The following is a 17925-nucleotide window of genomic DNA, read 5'->3' as shown; positions in this document are numbered from 1 at the left end:
TTCCTATTTTGCCTACATCACCAGTTGCCTCAGGTGCCGACACACTTTGACTTTTTTAAACATTAATTAAAACCTACTGACCTATATTTTCTCCAAAACAAAGTTTCATAACGTTCTAAAAGTTATATCTTTTATTCGCCGATGATGTCACGTTATCCTGCCCACTATTTTTAGCACTGAGTGTTCAAAATACTTAAACCAATAACTTTGTGTTTAAAGCGCCATTTTGAAACCTAGGTATTGTAAACGGATTGGTACAGAGCAAAGGATACCCATGGAGTGGGTTTGGAAAACAATTAAATTTGCAGACAAGATTTCTGATATACGGTAGAGATATGTTAATGAAATGCTATTGATAAAAAGCGTATTTGGGGTAGTTAGTTAGTAACAGGCATAGAAAATATTTACTTACAGTGGCCCTTTAAATAGCCCCTACGTCCTTGCACTACATTATGCACCGTAGGAAAATATAGCAACTTAGCTTATTCAGATTTTTACCACTGCTTTTATAAAAAAATAATAATAATATTTTTCCTGCTATACCCATCTAACAGGAACTTCTCATTAAACATATTGCTGCTTAAAGGGATATAAAACACAAAAATAGTTATAAAAAGTTTCCAATTTACTACTATTATCAAATTTGCTTTGTTCTGATGGTATTCTTTGTTGAAGTGATACCTAGATGGGTGTCTGGAGCACCTAGGTAATAGTGTTACCATCTAGTGTTCGTGCAAATGGATAACATTCTTGCAAAATTGCTGCTATATAGTGCACAAGACACTTATATCCCTGCTTTTCAACAAAAAATACAAAGCGAACAAAGAAAATTTGATGATAGAAGTAAATTAGAGTTTATAATTGTACGTTCTAGCTGAATAATGAAAGAAACATTTTGAGTTGCATGTCCCTTTAAGCATATATATACTTTTACACCACCCACATTTTGTAGTCTTGGGTAATAGTAGTTTAAACAAAAGTAAATAGTTTTTATTATATTCCAGTGGTGGCTTGGGAGCTAAACATAACATTACACATACATGACACTGTGTTTGTAAAACCCAGTGCTTTGCTCATTTCTTGGTTACACACTTCCCTCATCTGGTCATTTTAGGGTAATAATGCTGTTCTCTTTATTTTAAGGACCTAGTATATTTAAAAATATTTAAATGGACATAAAACACCTCTTTTTTTTTAACTACTACTGTATATGTATTTTTAAAAACTTACTAAAAATTTTAAATATAAAACTACATTTTGTATATGCTTATAAATCAGAAATAATTTTTTTCATTGCATTATTTTGCAACCCATTTACATACCCTTTTAAAAGCCTTTTATCTCCTTAGTTGAGGCCAATAAGAGACAAATGCAAATGAGCTACTACATTGATTAAACAATCACTGTGTAGACAGTAGCTTCTAAAATCTGGAGATTAAATCCACAACTGTCAGAGTTAAATTTAAAGGGATATTAAACCCACATGTTTTCCTTTTATGAATCAGATAGAGCATGCAATTTTAATCAACTTTCTCATTTACTCCTATTATACATGTTTATTCTCTTAGTATCTTTATTTGAAAAGCAGGAATGTAAGCTTAGGAGCCAGCCCATTTTTGGTTCAACACCTGGGTAGCGCTTGCTGATTGGTGGCTAAATGGGTACAGGTCGTCATCATATCTCAGTATGCACCACTGTCCAAGAGCATCTGGATTTCTTCATTTCTGCACTTTCACAGGTTGTGGGTGTTCCTGATTGTCTGCTAGTTGTACAGGCATTGGGTTGTTATGACTGAAGTGATTTGTGCTAAATCATGTACAGATTAGGTCTTTCTTTGTTAAACAAAAGCAGCTGACATCACAACGTATCTGCTCACCTAGAGCAAGGGTGATGGTTTATTCTCATTGAAGAAAAACAGCCCCACTTATGGGATTGTTTGTCTGAGGCCTTCATATAGCTGGATCTCATGGTCCTACGCCATCAACCTGTATGCTGTTCCCTTTAATACTCCTCCTTCATCATCAGGGCCCCTTTCCCATGGCTTGGCTCAAAATAGTTCTATGTGCCAGCTTTAAATTCATTAGTAAAAAGCAAGAACTTTTGGTTTCTGTTTATACTGTGTGCAAGGTCCATCACTAAAAAAACGAGCACAGAAACCTTTGGATGAGTAGCATGAAGGTAGTGTAGAACTGGATTAAGATATTTCCATATAGCAGTAGGGCCGTTGTGTCTGGAAAGGTAGGTTGTGTTGTGATGAAGCATATGGGCTTCTGTTGCCCTACATTCATTACCCCAGTGTGTAGAGTGACTTGCTTGTGTGAGGCCCCAAGGTGGACAGCTTGGATCTCTGATGCGTAATTACAGAGAGAGTTCTCTGAAAAATCAATGTGGATCAATGCCTCATACACTGCCAGGGTGTATTGTTAGCTGACAATAGTAGGTGTATTGCTGTTTGCCATTGAGCAGGTGCTTCTCAAACTTGTGAATGTTGTTGTGGAGCAATTCTGTAAGGGTCTCCTGTGGAACCCCAGTATTAAACAATTAAACATGCTCTATACAAAATATTTTTCACAATCAACTTTTTTAAACCCTTAAATGCCTGTTTCCCTTCACCTTGACAGTGACTGTCGTGGCAGCTCTGGGACATTCTCAGATGGGGTATTTATCATTCTCAGTGGTTGTCTCCTCTCCTTCTTTTCTATGCTGCTCTCCACTTATTATGCTCCACGGCTCTCTCTCACTTAGGTCACTAATTCTTTTTTTCTTTCCTGCCTGTCAAAGTTTAAACGGATACTAAACACAAAATTTTTCTTTAATGATTCAGATAGAGCATACAATTTTAAGCAACTTTCTAATTTACTCCTATTAGCAATTTTTCTTCATTCTCTTGCTATCTTTATTTAAAAAGCAGGAATGTAAAGCATAGGCTCCTATGCTTTACATTCCTGCTTTTTAAATAAAGATAGCCCAATTTTGGCTCAGAACCTGGGTTTTGCTTGCTTATTGGTTTGCTAAATGTAGCCACCAATAAGCAAGCACTATCCATGGTGCTGAACCTAAAATGGGCTGGCTCCTAAGCTTTAAATTCCTGCTTTTTAAATAAAGATAGCAAGAGAATGAAGAAAAATTGATAATAGGAGTAAATTAGAAAGTTGCTTAAAATTGCATGCTTTGAATCATGAATGATAAAAAATGGATTTAGTATCCCTTTAAGTTTACACATTACATCAAATATTCTATTTATAACAAAAATATGAGTTGTCATGATTTCGGTAAGCATACAGTATATTTACTGAAACAATGAACATTTCATATTTTTTAATTAAAGTTAAATAAAGATAAATTAAGTAACTAACTCAACCCTGTGACAAGTTTACAACCTCAAAACAATGACATATGTGAGTGTGATGGGGTTGTGTTTTTTGTTTAAAAAAGGCATTTTCTCCTAATGTGGTGTAGGAGAGTAGACCACATGGCAGCAATGAAATAAGTATATTTTATTTATGGATTTAAATAAAAATTTGAAAAGAGATCATTTTCCATCTTAATTTTATGTGATGGGGTTGAGTGGTTAAGCTTGTCAATACCCTTCCTGGCCATAATACGCCTCAAAATATTAATAAAAACTATATCGGGGCGTGTCTGAACTATGACCGGGAACGGTCACATTTTCCTGGGGTCCGGCTAAATCTCATCTAATCCGCCAGTTAAGGGAGAATAATCACAGCAAAATACCCTTTTCTATCCCAAGAAGTATCACATCATATAGTGGTGCCGAATATATACTGATACAGACTGTATTTGTGAAACCGGAGCTTGGAACTAGACATAAAAGGCCTGGCGCGGCGGCACACAACAGGCGACGCTACCCCCTTGGCTGGCCGAGGTACCTTGCCTTAACGAAACACACTAATCCTTCCCAGCAATCCTTAACAGCTCAACTTTCAGCCTAAAGAAGACCACATACATAGTATAGAAGATATTGATCCAAACTAACTAGAAGACATGATGATGATGGCTTTGGCAGAACACTGGCAAAAGCTGGAGGCACTATTTCAGCACCTTATGGATAAAGCACAGATGGACTACCTAATGGCTTGACTTACAACCTGCAGTACAAAAGCCAAAACCTCCAGTAGAACTTTGGAAGCAATTCCACCTACATCAGGCACCCAACAAAAAGGGCCCGAATTTACTGAAAAATCTGCTCCTATAAAGAACAGACCACAACACAGACTGGAGCAAACGGAGACGTTACACAGCTATCTATCAGAGACCATTATAGAGGCAGACTCATCTACTTTGAAGCCACCAACTTATGACCCTTTCACAGCATGGAAAGACCCCTGGAGGAGAGAGAATCTTCAGTAAATATTGCACCCTTAGGGGGGTTGGTGGCATTGGTGGGGGGCCCCCGGGACACTAACGGAAGCAAATATACAACCCCTTGAGTACCTGTAAAGTGATGGCACATACTTGATTTGAGACTCTAATGCTACCATAAAAAACTCTTCACTTTTAAAGCCAAAAACCTGAAGATACGGAACTAATCACAATCAGGCGCCACAGCCAATTATGACCTTAAAAGTCTAATTTAAAAATGTTCATGGAATGTTATTCAGTTTTTCTACTTTGAATGTTTTTTTTTTTCCATAGCCGGCTTAATAACCCATGTGTGTATTTTTCTTTATAGCATTATAACATTGAACCATACATGACTCCCCATTAACATACGATTACAGTAGAACAAAACCATAAGCTTTATAGAGGCGCATCAGTGTAACACCTATAGAATACCTACCGATATACTATATTTCACCCATATTTACTTCCCAGGGTTTGTGGGGGCTCCTAGGGAAACAACTTACACAATAATGCAGACTAAGAACTATGGGGACCACTGTACTAGTGTTTCTAGCTACAATACTGAAATAATAGTGATGTTACCCCCTGTTCTCAGCGGCCAGGGGTGAGGGGAGGATAAATATATCCTTAATTACAATACTGTATGTGGCCCAAATGTATATATTTCTCCATAACATAATTACTTAAATGCAAGTAATCTTAAAGTGGAACACAGAAAATTACGCACAGAACAAGACCGCATGGTAATTCATACAAGTTTGAAAAGTTCATGTTAAGCCAGACTCTCATACTTTTAACCCCTTAATGACAACTGACGTACCAGGTACGTCATGCATTAACAAGCAGTTAATGAAAATGGACATACCTGGTACGTCAGTTGTCTAACAGAGTGCTGGAAGTGATCACAAACCACTTCCAGCAGCTCTGAGGGTATTGCAGTGATGCCTCGATATGGAGGCATCCTGCAATACTCCTTTACAAGCTTCCGATGCAGAGAGAGCCACTCTGTGGCCCTCTCTGCACTGGTAGCGATGGTGCCGATGGTGCCGTTTGACCGGGTGGGAGGAGGGAGCGTGTGCGCGCGTGCACGATGCGCGCGTGTGCACGAGGGTGTGCACGTGGACGCGCGTGCACGTGCACGCATTAGCCACACTGACACCAATGAAGTTAGGAAGGGGGAAAAAAAGTTAAAAAAATTTTTTTCCATATAAAAGGATCTGGGAGGGGGAGGGGGTGGGGGTATTGTGGGGGGCTGCTACACTACAGAAATAATTAAAAATAAAAATAAAAGTTAAAAATAAAATTAAAATACTTTGGTTTGTGGGGCCAAACTGGGTACTGGCAGACAGCTGCCAGTACCCAAGATGGCGGTAATTAGGTAGGGGAGAGGGTTAGAGAGCTGGAGGGGGGGATCAGGGAGGTTGGTGCTAAGGAAGGGGTTCATCACAACTAAAATATTTTATTATTTTTATTTTAAAAAAAAAAAAAAACTTTTATTTAGTACTGGCAGACTTTCTGCCAGTACTTAAGATGGCGGGAACAATTGTGGGGTGGGGGAGGGAAGAGAGCTGTTTGGGAGGGATCAGGGGGTGGGATGTGTCAGGTGGGAGGCTGATCTCTAAAATTAACCCTGCAAGCTCCTTACAAGCTACCTAATTTAACCCCTTCACTGCTGGGCATAATTCACGTGTGGTGCGCAGCAGCATTTAGCGGCCTTCTAATTACCAAAAAGCAACGCCAAAGCCATATAAGTCCGCTATTTCTGAACAAAGGGGATCCCAGAGAAGCTTTTACAACAATTTCTGCCATAATAACACAAGCTGTTTGTAAATAATTTCAGTGAGAAACCTAAAATTGTGAAAAATGTAAAGTTTTTTTTTTATTTGCTCGCATTTGGCGGTGAAATGGTGGCATAAAATATACCAAAATGGGCCTAGATCAATACTTGGGGTTGTCTACTACACTACACTAAAGCTAAAATTAACACTACAAGCTCCCTACAAGCTCCCTAATTAACCCCTTCACTCCTGGACATAAAACACTTGTGGTGCGCAGCGGCATTTAGCGGCCTTCTAATTACCAAAACGCAACCACAAAGCCATATAAGTCTGTTATTTCTGAAAAAGGGGATCCCAGAGAAGAATTTACAACCATTTGTGCCATAATTGCAGAAGCTGTTTATAAATAATTTCAGTGGGAAACCTAAAGTTTGTGACAAAATTTGTGAAAAAGTGAACTTTTTTTTTTTTTTTATCGCATTTGGCGGTGAAATGGTGGCATGAAATATACCAAAATGGGCCTAGATCAATACTTTGGGATGTCTTCTAAAACAAAATATATACATGTCAAGGGATATTCAGGTATTCCTGACAGATATCAGGGTTCCAAAGTAACTAGCGCTAATTTTGAAAAAAAGTGGTTTGGAAATAGTAAAGTGCTACTTGTATTTATTGCCCCATAAATTGCAAAAAAAGCAAAGAAGGTGCAAACATTGGGTATTTCTAAACTCAGGACAAAATTTATAAACTATTTAGCATCAGTGTTTTTTGGTGATTGTAGATGTGTAACAGATTTTGGGGGTCAAAGTTAGAAAAAGTGTGTTTTTTTTCCATTTTTTTCCTCATATTTTATCATTTTTTTTTAGTAAATTATAAGATATGATGAAAATAATGGTATCTTTAGAAAGTCCATTTAATGGCGAGAAAAACGGTATATAATATGTGTGGGTACAGTAAAAGAGTAAGAGGAAAATTACAGCTAAACGCAAACACTGCAGAAATGTAAAAATAGCCATTGTCATTAAGGGTAAGAAAATTGAAAAATGGTCCGGTCATTAAGGGGTTAATATAAAATACAATTCTGTTGTTTAACCTTAAGTATATAATCTAGGTCTTCCTTTAACAACATGTTGCTTAAGAAATTATATACAAATGTACTCATGTTAAAAGTAAGTTTTATTACGTTGTATAATCTTAGTGTGTTTGGTTTTGGCATCAGCATCAAAATATATATCTACCTATATTACTTTAAAGCGGATCTATTATCAGATGCTGTTTTCTAGAGCTTCAGTTATAAAATACCCTTGGACTTTTACAAGATCACCTCAAATGGTGCAAGAGTGACCTACTATATCGATGCAGGGGAAAAGAAAATGAGGACTATGGTTTTATTGATTAATTCTTACTCAGATATGATGTGAATATCTAGTACATTTTGTATTTCTATTTACTTTTCTTTTAATTATCTGATGTATGTTCATCTCCTTTTATTTTTGATGTCCTCAATAAAAATATTAAATTTTATTTTTTAAAAGTATGATATCACCTTCTTCTGAACCACACTCTTGAAGAGAGCTGAATGTAATTTCCGGTCAATGATGTCACATATGCATGGAGTCTAAATTATTATGGGTGGAGAATGGTTGGCGTGACAGGGGTTGAGTTCAGAATGAACAACATAACTTTATAGCCTGGTTTTCCTAAAAAATCGTAACTTTTTTTTGAAAATTCTTTTTCAAAAGAAAGGAACATAAATAACTACTTACATTATTGCCAAAAGTTATAGACAATGTGCACATTTTATTGATTATTTTCCAAGTACAAATTCAGTTAAGCGCCTCAGACACCGGACAAAGTGCTTGGTGTAAGAAAGAAGACAATCTTTTATGATCAAAATTATTTAAATGCAATAATTATTTTTATTCATTATATTGAACAAACCTAAGTGTTATAAAAAGCTTTTTACCCTTTATTTTGGTGAACCAACACTTTAAAAACTCTGGGGGACTGAAATATTACAGAATCCCAGGAATAACCCTCATACATTTTTGGCCTGGCTAATAGACTTTATACAGTTGTCTTCTGAAGTCTTTCCATAGATTATAATATTAGTAGAGTATAAAGGTTATTAGAACTTTATTAGAATTCAGAAGTTACTAGAATTGTTTGCTGCAAATGTTTTTTAATGGCCAAACTCCACCCACTACTTATTTAGTGAACCCAATCTGAACATTGCATTAAAGGGACAATTTACCCTAATTTTACTGTCTTAAATTACAGGAAAAAGGGGCAAATTAATTAATGAAATTATATTGCAGTTGGTTTACTATGTATAATTAGGTGTTTTTTTTATTACTATCTCAGAGTGTTTTCTGTGCCTTTACTTAGTAAAACATTGCTAGGCCAAAATATTTACTGTTGTAAATTTACTTTTATGTTACAACTATATGTTATTGGTAACTATTATAATTTATTTTCTTTTACACAGAGACCTGTTATCTGAGAATCATGGCCAGACTACGAATTAACGGCCCAGCAGTTGCGGCATTTGTTGGAATCTCAACGGCTCTGTTATTTGTGTTGTACTCCAATCAAAACATTTTTGTGCCAAACAATGAAGAAAGAGCAGCTAAAGTCCATCTTCTCATCCTCTCTTCCTGGAGGTCAGGCTCCTCTTTTATTGGTCAGATCTTCAGTCAACATCCAGATGTCTTCTACTTGATGGAGCCAGCTTGGCATGTCTGGGTAGCCATGTTTCAAAATAACGCCAACGTTCTGCACATGGCAGTGAGAGACCTGATTAGATCAGTTTTCTTGTGTGACATGTCTGTGTTTGATGCCTACATGACAGGAAAGAGGAATGTGTCAGACCTTTTTCAGTGGGCTGTTAGTAGGGCGCTATGCTCATTTCCTGCATGTAATTCATACACTCGTGATGATATCACCAATGAAATGTCGTGTAAAAAAAAATGTGGAAAATATCCTTTTAGCAAGATTGAAGAAGCGTGTAAAACATACAGTCATATTGTTTTAAAAGAGGTCCGCTTCTTTGACCTAAAAGTCTTATATCCACTTTTGAATGATCCTTCCTTAAATATAAAAATTCTGCACTTGATTCGGGACCCAAGAGCTGTTGTTAAATCACGAGAACAATCTTTAAAAGCTTTATCTCGAGATAACGGCATTGTCCTCAACACAAATGGTACAAAAGTAGATGATACCAAGTATGAAGTAATGCGTGCAATCTGTAGAAGTCATGTCCAAATATATGAGACCGCCAGTCATAAAACTCCAAGCTTCCTCAAGGATCGTTATATGTTGGTCCGTTACGAGGATGTTGTTCGGGATCCTTTAAGAGAAATTACAGAGATGTATAAATTTGCAAATCTTAAAATGACAAATAAACTTAAGAACTGGATCTTTAATATAACGCACGGTCAAGGCCCAGGGAACAAAAAGGAAGCATTCAAAATCACATCAAGGGATGCGGTAAATGTGTCTCAAGCTTGGAGGCATATTCTTTCATTTCAGAAAATCAAAAAGATACAAGACGTGTGTAAAGGTGCTATGAATATGTTTGGATACCAAATGATAGATTCAGAGAAAGAACAAAAGGATCTATCTGTTGATTTTGTATTACCACGAAGACAATACCAGTTCAGATGGGCCTCATCTAACGGGAAAAAATAAAACTTTTTTTTTAAATATATTTATTAAACGTGACTGTCAAAAATAAACTGAAAATCTATATTTTTGTTTTAATTTTATTGATTTGTAAGAATCTGACACAGACGCATTTCATGCAAGGATAACAGATAATAATTAGCTCTTGGTTATCATTATTAGCAGATATTTGTAGAGCGCCAAAAGATTATACAGCGTCATAAACATAGATATAATATGCAAAGGTAGCATTTATAGGAGACAAATGTGTAGAAGTTATCAGTAATTAGATTTTTGGGTCTTCAAGGCAAATTTTGTAGCATCGACAACCAGTGTCATTGTTTTGTTTTTGTTAAATGGAGATATATAATATAGTGAATACAGCCTGCTCTAGGTACCGGAGTAAGCACTTGCATGGTATTTTGTCACTGACGAATTCACAGACAATAAAAGGGACAGTAAACACCTTGAAATTGCAACATTTTTTTGCAGCCTTCCAATAGATTAGGATATCAGTATAGTCCGACTGCTATTAAAACAGATTAACACCTTGTTTGCTACAGCTATAAGAGGTCAGACTTCAACCGCCACTTTTTGTGCAGTTTTTCAGTACATTGCAAAGGGACAGTAAAGCCAAAATTAAACTTTCATGATTCATATAGAGCATACAGTTTTAAACAGCTTTCCAATTAAATGATTACATTTGCTTTGTTCTCTTGGTATGCTTTGTTGAAGAGGATACCTAGATAGGTAGCGTGAACATGTCTAGAGCACTGTATGGTAGCAAACACTGCTTGTGCTACAGACATTTGCTCGCTCCTAGGTAGCTTGATATTAGCTTAGGTGAGTGCACGTGTCTTTAACCATCTATGGCAGCAGTGTTTGCAACTATGTATAAAATTGCTATAAACATTGTTGCAAACACGTTTACCACATGGATAAAGACTCTCCTGAGCTCATCTTAACAAAAGATATCCAATTTGTGCTCTATTTTATTTTAAAGGGACAGTCAACACCCGGCACAACTTAATCCCGCCTACCATGTTAAATACCCACGTTATAGGAATAATCGTCCACAGACATTTTTCTGCTGTAGACATGACCGCCACACTCAACCCAATGTTACGTATTACGTTTTATTTGAAACTCAACCGCCAATCAGAATGGAATCCTCGGTTGGATTCTTAACATGCGTTCACTGCGATTTGCAGCAGCACTTTAGTTTTCTGCTTGCGAGCAGACAGAAATGTAAATGCATAAATAAAAAGAGAGAAGCGCTCAACCTGGAAACGAACAATAGCATAATAGCTTGTTCTATGGCTAGTTACCACCCAAGAAGCAGCCTCTTTTTGCTCAACATGTGCCTTTCACAGAGAAAAACTTTCCTGAAGCATATCAGTCTGATCCTGACTTCACAGTACAGTCCAGCCCCGAAATACCAGGCAATTCTTCTCTGAACGAGAGAAACAGCAAAACCCCAGACGTACGTTTCGGCCTATTGTGGGCCTCGTCAGTGAGGTGCAGCCATATCCCTCTAGGCACACTGAGCAACGGGTCCACGTCTGGATTCCCGCATCACACTTAGGGAGACTTCCCAAAATGTCATAATTTGCATAAATAAAAAGAGAGAAGCGCTCAACCTGGAAACGAACAATAGCATAATAGCTTGTTCTATGGCTAGTTACCACCCAAGAAGCAGCCTCTTTTTGCTCAACATGTGCCTTTCACAGAGAAAAACTTTCCTGAAGCATATCAGTCTGATCTTGACTTCACAGTACAGTCCAGCCCCGAAATACCAGGCAATTCTTCTCTGAACGAGAGAAACAGCAAAACCCCAGACGTACGTTTCGGCCTATTGTGGGCCTCGTCAGTGAGGTGCAGCCATATACCTCTAGGCACACTGAGCAACGGGTCCACGTCTGGATTCCCGCATCACACTTAGGGAGACTTCCCAAAATGTCATAATTTGCATAAATTAAAAGAGAGAAGCGCTCAACCTGGAAACGAACAATAGCATAATAGCTTGTTCTATGGCTAGTTACCACCCAAGAAGCAGCCTCTTTTTGCTCAACATGTGCCTTTCACAGAGAAAAACTTTCCTGAAGCATATCAGTCTGATCCTGACTTCACAGTACAGTCCAGCTGTACTGCGCATTAGCAAAGGAACACGAACGAGCATGGAATTCAATAGAGAAGAGGGGGAGGAGTTTGGCCGCTATATTTACAGCAAAAAAAACGTATGTGCTGTGGACGATTACTCCTATAACGTTAGAGGTATTTAACATGGGAGGCGGTGCAGGCGCATCTTATTCTGAGGATCTAAATTATGGGATTAAGTTGTGCCGGGTGTTGACTGTCCATTTAAAGGGACACTGAACCCAAATTTGTTCTTTCGTGATTCAGATAGAGCATGACATTTTAAACAAATTTCTAATTTACTTCTATTATCAAATTTTCTTTATTTTCTTGGTATCTTTATTTGAAATGCAAGAATGTAAGTTTAGATGTAGGCCCATTTTTGGTGAACAACCTGGGTTGTCCTTGCTGATTGGTGGATAAATTCATCCACCAATAAAAAAGTGCTGTCCAGAGTTCTGAACCAAGAAAAAAGCTTAGATACCTTCTTTTTCAAATAAAGATAGCAAGAAAAGGAAGAAAAATTGATAATAGGAGTAAATTATAAAGTTACTTGAAATTGCATGCTTTATCTGAATCACAAAAGAAAAAATTGGGTTGTGTCCCTTAAGTTTAATTTTGAATCTAAATGTTTGAGTCTAATTGTTATTAGAACTATCTTTAACCCTTTAAGGACACAGCTTTCAGTTTGCTCAATTGTTTTATGACGGAAAAATTCTGTCATATGTCCTTAAGAGGTTAAATTCAGATTTTAATCAACATTATTTGCTTCAGTTGTTTTTCATTGGTCAAACTCCACCCACAATTTTCCTTATTTGGAGGAGCAAATTTGGACTTGAGTATGGATAAGATAGGACTTGCCACTGTGATTGTGTTTACAAAATCTCCATTATTTGGCTTCAGCAGAAATAAAAAGACAGCAAATTAGGGAGAGATATAGAGAGAAGCTTGTGTAGCCTGTCACATGCTATTTTCACAGAAAAAGGAGGCAAATAAATAATGAGTCTATTGCAGAGTTGTTCTACTTTTGTATAAATTATCATTTTATATTACAATATCAAAATGTTTACTGTCCCTTACTGTCCCTAAGGGTGAATGAGAATGTGCTAAATAAATGCACACGGTTTGTTTTTACATCAGGAACAGGCTGTATTCATTATAAAAATTAAGTGGCAACTAGAAACGAGATTTCATTTTCTAATAATTGAAAAAGGGACCTGTTTTAGAAAAATGTATGGATTGTAAAAGGGGTTTGAAAACTATTTTTAAAGGCACTGTGTGTTTTTTTTTTTAAATTAATTTAATGTCCCTTTAACCCAAATTGTTATACATTATAATAAAATGTAAATAGAACAGCTGGTGCTTTTTTACAAGATTTGTTCAGACATTCTAAGTGTGGAGAAAATATCGGCTAGATTACGAGTTTTGCGTTATGAGGGGTGCGGTGCTAACTTGCACGTTATTGTCACCGCTCACTTACCTACAGTGTTGGTATTACAGGTTTACAAAACCCGGCATTAGCAGGCAAGAAGTGAGCATAGAGCAAAATTGAGCTCCATACTGCATTCCAATACCAGCGCTGCTGAAAGCCGCAGTGAGCTGGTTTTACGTGCTCGTGCACAATTTCACCATAGACATCAATGGGGAGAACCAGCTGAGAAAAAGTCTAACACCTGTAAAAAAGCAGCGTAAAGCTCCGTAACGCAGCCCCATTGATTCCTACGGGGAAACTAAATTTATGTTTACACCTAACATGAACCCAGAGTCTAAACACCCCTAATCTTACACTTATTAACCCCTAATCTGCTGCCCTCGACATCGCCGACACCTACATTATACTTATTAACACCTAATCTGCTGCTCCGGACATCACCGCCACTATAATAAACATATTAGCCCCTAAACCGCCGCACTCTTGCCTTGCAAACACTAGTTAAATATTATTAACCCCTAATCTGCCACCCCTAACATCGTCGCCACCTACCTACATTTATTAACCCCTAATCTACCACCCCCAACGTCGCTGCTACTATACAAAATTTATTAACCTCTAAACCTAAGTCTAATTCTAACACCCCCTAACTTTAATATAATTAAAATAAATCTAAATCAAACCTACTATCATTACCTAAATTATTCCTATTTAAAACTAAATACTTACCTATAAAATAAACCATAAGATAGCTACAATATAACTAATAGTTGCATTGTAGCTAGCGTAAGGTTTATTTTTATTTTACAGGCAAGTTTGTATTTATTTTAACTAGGTAGATTAGTTAGTAAATATTTATTAACTATTTACTAACTACCTAGCTAAAATAAATACAAATTTACCTGTAAAATAAAACCTAACCTGTCTTACACTAACACCTAACCTTACACTTCAATTAAATCAGTTACCTAAATTAAATACAATTACCTAAATTACAAAAACTAAAAAAATAAATTATCAGATATTTAAACTAATTACACCTAATCTAATAGCCCTATCAAAATAAAAAAAGCCCCCCAAAATAAAAAAAACCCTAGCCTAAACTAAACTAGCCCCAAATAAATCAGCTCTTTTACCTGTAAAAAAAATACAAACAACCCCCCAAGTAAACCCACCACCCACACAACCAACCCCCCAAATAAAATCCTAACTAAAAAAACCTAAGCTCCCCATTGCCCTGAAAAGGGCATTTGGATGGGCATTGCCCTTAAAAGGGCATTTAGCTATTTTTCAACTGCCCAAACCCTAATCTAAAAATAAAACCCACCCAATAAACCCTTAAAAAAACACTAACCCCCGAAGATCCACTTACAGTTTTGAAGACCGGACATCCATCCTCATTGAAGCCGGGAGAAGTCTTCATCCAAGCGGCAAGAAGTCCTCAACAAAGCCGGAGAAGTCTTCATCCAAGCCACTTCGTTGAGGACTTCTTGCCGCTTGGATGAAGACTTCTCCCGGCTTTTGTTGAGGATGGATGTCCGGTCTTCAAAACTGGTAGTGGATCTTCGGGGCAATGGGGAGTTTTTTTAGTTACGATTTTATTTGGGGTGTTGGTTGTGTGGGTGGTGGGTTTTACTGTTGGGGGGTTGTTTGTATTTTTTTTTTACAGGTAAAAGAACTGATTTCTTTGGGGCAATGCTACGCAAAAGGCCCTTTTAAGGGCTATTGGTAGTTTAGTTTAGGCTAGGTTTTTATTTTTATTTTGGGGGGGCTTTTTATTTTGATAGGGCTATTAGATTAGGTGTAATTAGTTTAAATATCTGATCATATCTTTTTTTATTTTGTGTAATTTAGTGTTGTTGTTTTTTTGTAATTTAGGTAATCGTATTTCATTTAGGTAATTTATTTAATTGTAGTCTAGTGTTAGGTGTTAGTGTAAGACCGGTTAGGTTTTACTTTACAGGTAAATTTGTATTTATTTTAGCTAGGTAGTTAGTAAATAGTTTATAACTATTTATTAACTATTCTACCTAGTTAAAATAAATACAAACTTGCCTGTAAAATAAAAATAAACCCTAAGCTAGCTACAATGTAACTATTAGTTATATTGTAGTTAGCGTAGAGTTTATTTTACAGGTAAGTATTTAGTTTTAAATAGGAATTATTTAGGTAATGATAGTAGGTTTTATTTAGATTTATTTTAATTCTATTTAAGTTAGGGGGTGTTAGGGTTAGACAGTTTTTAGGGGTTAATAAATTTAGTATAGTGGCGGAAGATAAGGGGTCAATAAATGTAGGTAGGTGGCGGCGATGTTAGGGGCGGTAGATTAGGGGTTAATAATAAACTAGTGTTTGTGATGTGGGAGTGTGGCGGTTTAGGGGTTAATATGTTTATTATAGTAGCGGCGATGTCAGGAGCGGCAGATTAGGGGTTAATAATTTTATTATAGTGTTTGCGATGCGGGAGGGCGGCGGTTTAGGGGTTAATCAGTAGTTTATGGGTGTTAGTGTACTTTTTAGCACTTTAGTTATGAGTTTTATGTTACAGCTTTGTAGCATAAAACTCATAACTACTGACTTTAGATTGCGTTACGATTCTTGCGGGATAGGCTGTACTGCTCACTTTTTGGCCTCCCAGAAAAAGCTTGTAATATTCGCGCTATGGAAGTCACATTGAAAAAAGACTTTACGCAAATTGCGTAAGTTAATTTGCGTTACGGCCAAAAAAGTGTGCGGTACAGCATTTTGGGACAAGGCTCGTAATAGCAGCGGAAGTGAAAAAACAGCGTTATAACCCATAACGCTGCTTTTTCACTCATAACGCATAACTCATAATCTAGCCGTATGTTTGTACAGACGTTTAATGGCAAGATTCATGTGTGAATGGTTCATAATTATATTTTGTAATAAAAGGTGATGATTTTAAATGTCCTATGTTAAATTAATGACACATTTCTTTACAAAATATATGTAGTTCTAGTTATAAAATTTAGTTTATGAAATGTCTATCTGGAAAAGAATTTACCTGTGCAAAATGGCAGAAGTAAAAGAATATTTTCAATATCTCATTCAACATGTAGACAGTGCTGTTGCTCCCCACGTCTTGTTGTGAGGTGCTAAAATAACTTTATTGTGATCTTTGACAAAAGAAGATTCTGGAGAATGGGGAACAATCGCTATTGAGGTTTAAAATTGAATTGCCAATGATGTGCCCGCATGGCATTAAATAGACACATTAGTTGAATCCAAAGATGGAATTTTAAAAAGTATTTGTTCTATGGTTGCCATCTTTTTTTGGAAAGAAAATTACCATCCATGTTCATTTGAATACATTTGCATAAGTGATTTCACAACATAACTCCAAAACTAAAGCTTCTAGGACTGAGTTTAATGATTATTTGTTTCTAGTTAGATTCCAACACACATAGGATATGTTTCTGCATGACAAGTCGTTTATTTCTATATTTTTTCCATATTATCTATATTGAGCTAAACCTTAAAGGGACATATCTCTTTTATGTGTCTGTAAAAATGAAGGCCTTGTGCGCGATTACATATGCGGCGTCGCCCGCAAAATCCGGCGTTGCCAGTTTTTAGTCGGGTATTGCTATCACATATATGGCGCCGCATATAAATGCAGTGCGTATATTTCACCCGTCGCCCGCTTATTTTATTACCCTAAACTAACATAGAACCGCGTTGCAAGTCAGCATAACATATTTAGTGCAAGGACTTACGCGGCGTAAATGGAGAAATTTTACTCCATTTTCACCTCGCCACACATAGGCAGGCGCAGCAAGCCTTGCGCTGAATATATGACCACCGTAACTCCCTGGCAGGGTCGGACTGATCAGCTGGGCAAATAGGACCTGAACCGAGGGCCCAGCTTGTCAGGGAGCCCACAAATGGCATTTAAATGGCTCCTGGTGTGCTGCTTAAGCTGGGCTGACAGCTGCCCTATCAGTTACTAAGCAGTTAAGTGAGGGTTTAGTTGGGACCCAAGCCACAGTATGGGGGCCTTGTGCCTGGATGTGGGGTTTGTTGCTGGGGTACCTAGAGTGGGGGGGGCCCTGTCGGGGTCTGTCACTGTGAGGGTGATGGAGTATGGGATCTAGCCCTGGAGGTTTGGGGCCCTGTCTCTGGCGCTTGATGTTGGGGGTCCCGGAGATTGGGGGGCCTGAGGCGCAGGGCAGGGTAGCTACCATGTTCATTTGCATACATTTTAATACATTTGGGTCAGTGTGAGATGGTGTGGGGCCCTTCCCTAATTTTTGCCCGGGACCCTGATTGGTTTCAGTCCGCCCCTGCTCCCTGCAAGTTCTAACTAACACCTAACGCATGTGCAATATCTACCTGTCAACCATCATCACCCACCGCAATCACTAATAACATATATTAACCCCTAATCCGCCATCCCCCCACATCACAATAAACCTAATTAAGCTATTAACTCCTAAACCGCCAACCCCCCACAACACAAATAACTAATTTAATTACTAAATGTCCTAACCTAACACCCCCTAAATTAACCCCAATTACATTCAATAAAAA

At 37.4% G+C, this 17925-nt stretch overlaps 1 protein-coding gene across 1 annotated transcript in view; it reads left to right on the top strand.

The window, feature by feature from the left end:
* LOC128646080 (carbohydrate sulfotransferase 5-like) overlaps positions 1–9893 on the top strand; it is a 52514-nt gene extending 42621 nt beyond the window's left edge. Inside the window, exon 2 of the mRNA XM_053699520.1 lies at positions 8632–9893. Within this exon, the coding sequence (XP_053555495.1) occupies positions 8652–9833 (1182 nt within the window). The 5' untranslated portion in view covers positions 8632–8651 and the 3' untranslated portion in view covers positions 9834–9893. The remainder of the gene's footprint in view (positions 1–8631) is intronic.
* Positions 9894–17925: the final 8032 nt, after the last annotated feature.

Source organism: Bombina bombina, chromosome 1, assembly GCF_027579735.1.
Source record: "Bombina bombina isolate aBomBom1 chromosome 1, aBomBom1.pri, whole genome shotgun sequence".
Classification (NCBI taxonomy): domain Eukaryota; kingdom Metazoa; phylum Chordata; class Amphibia; order Anura; family Bombinatoridae; genus Bombina; species Bombina bombina.
Note: the sequence above shows the minus strand (reverse complement) of the source record. Positions and strands in the feature narration are given on the sequence as shown.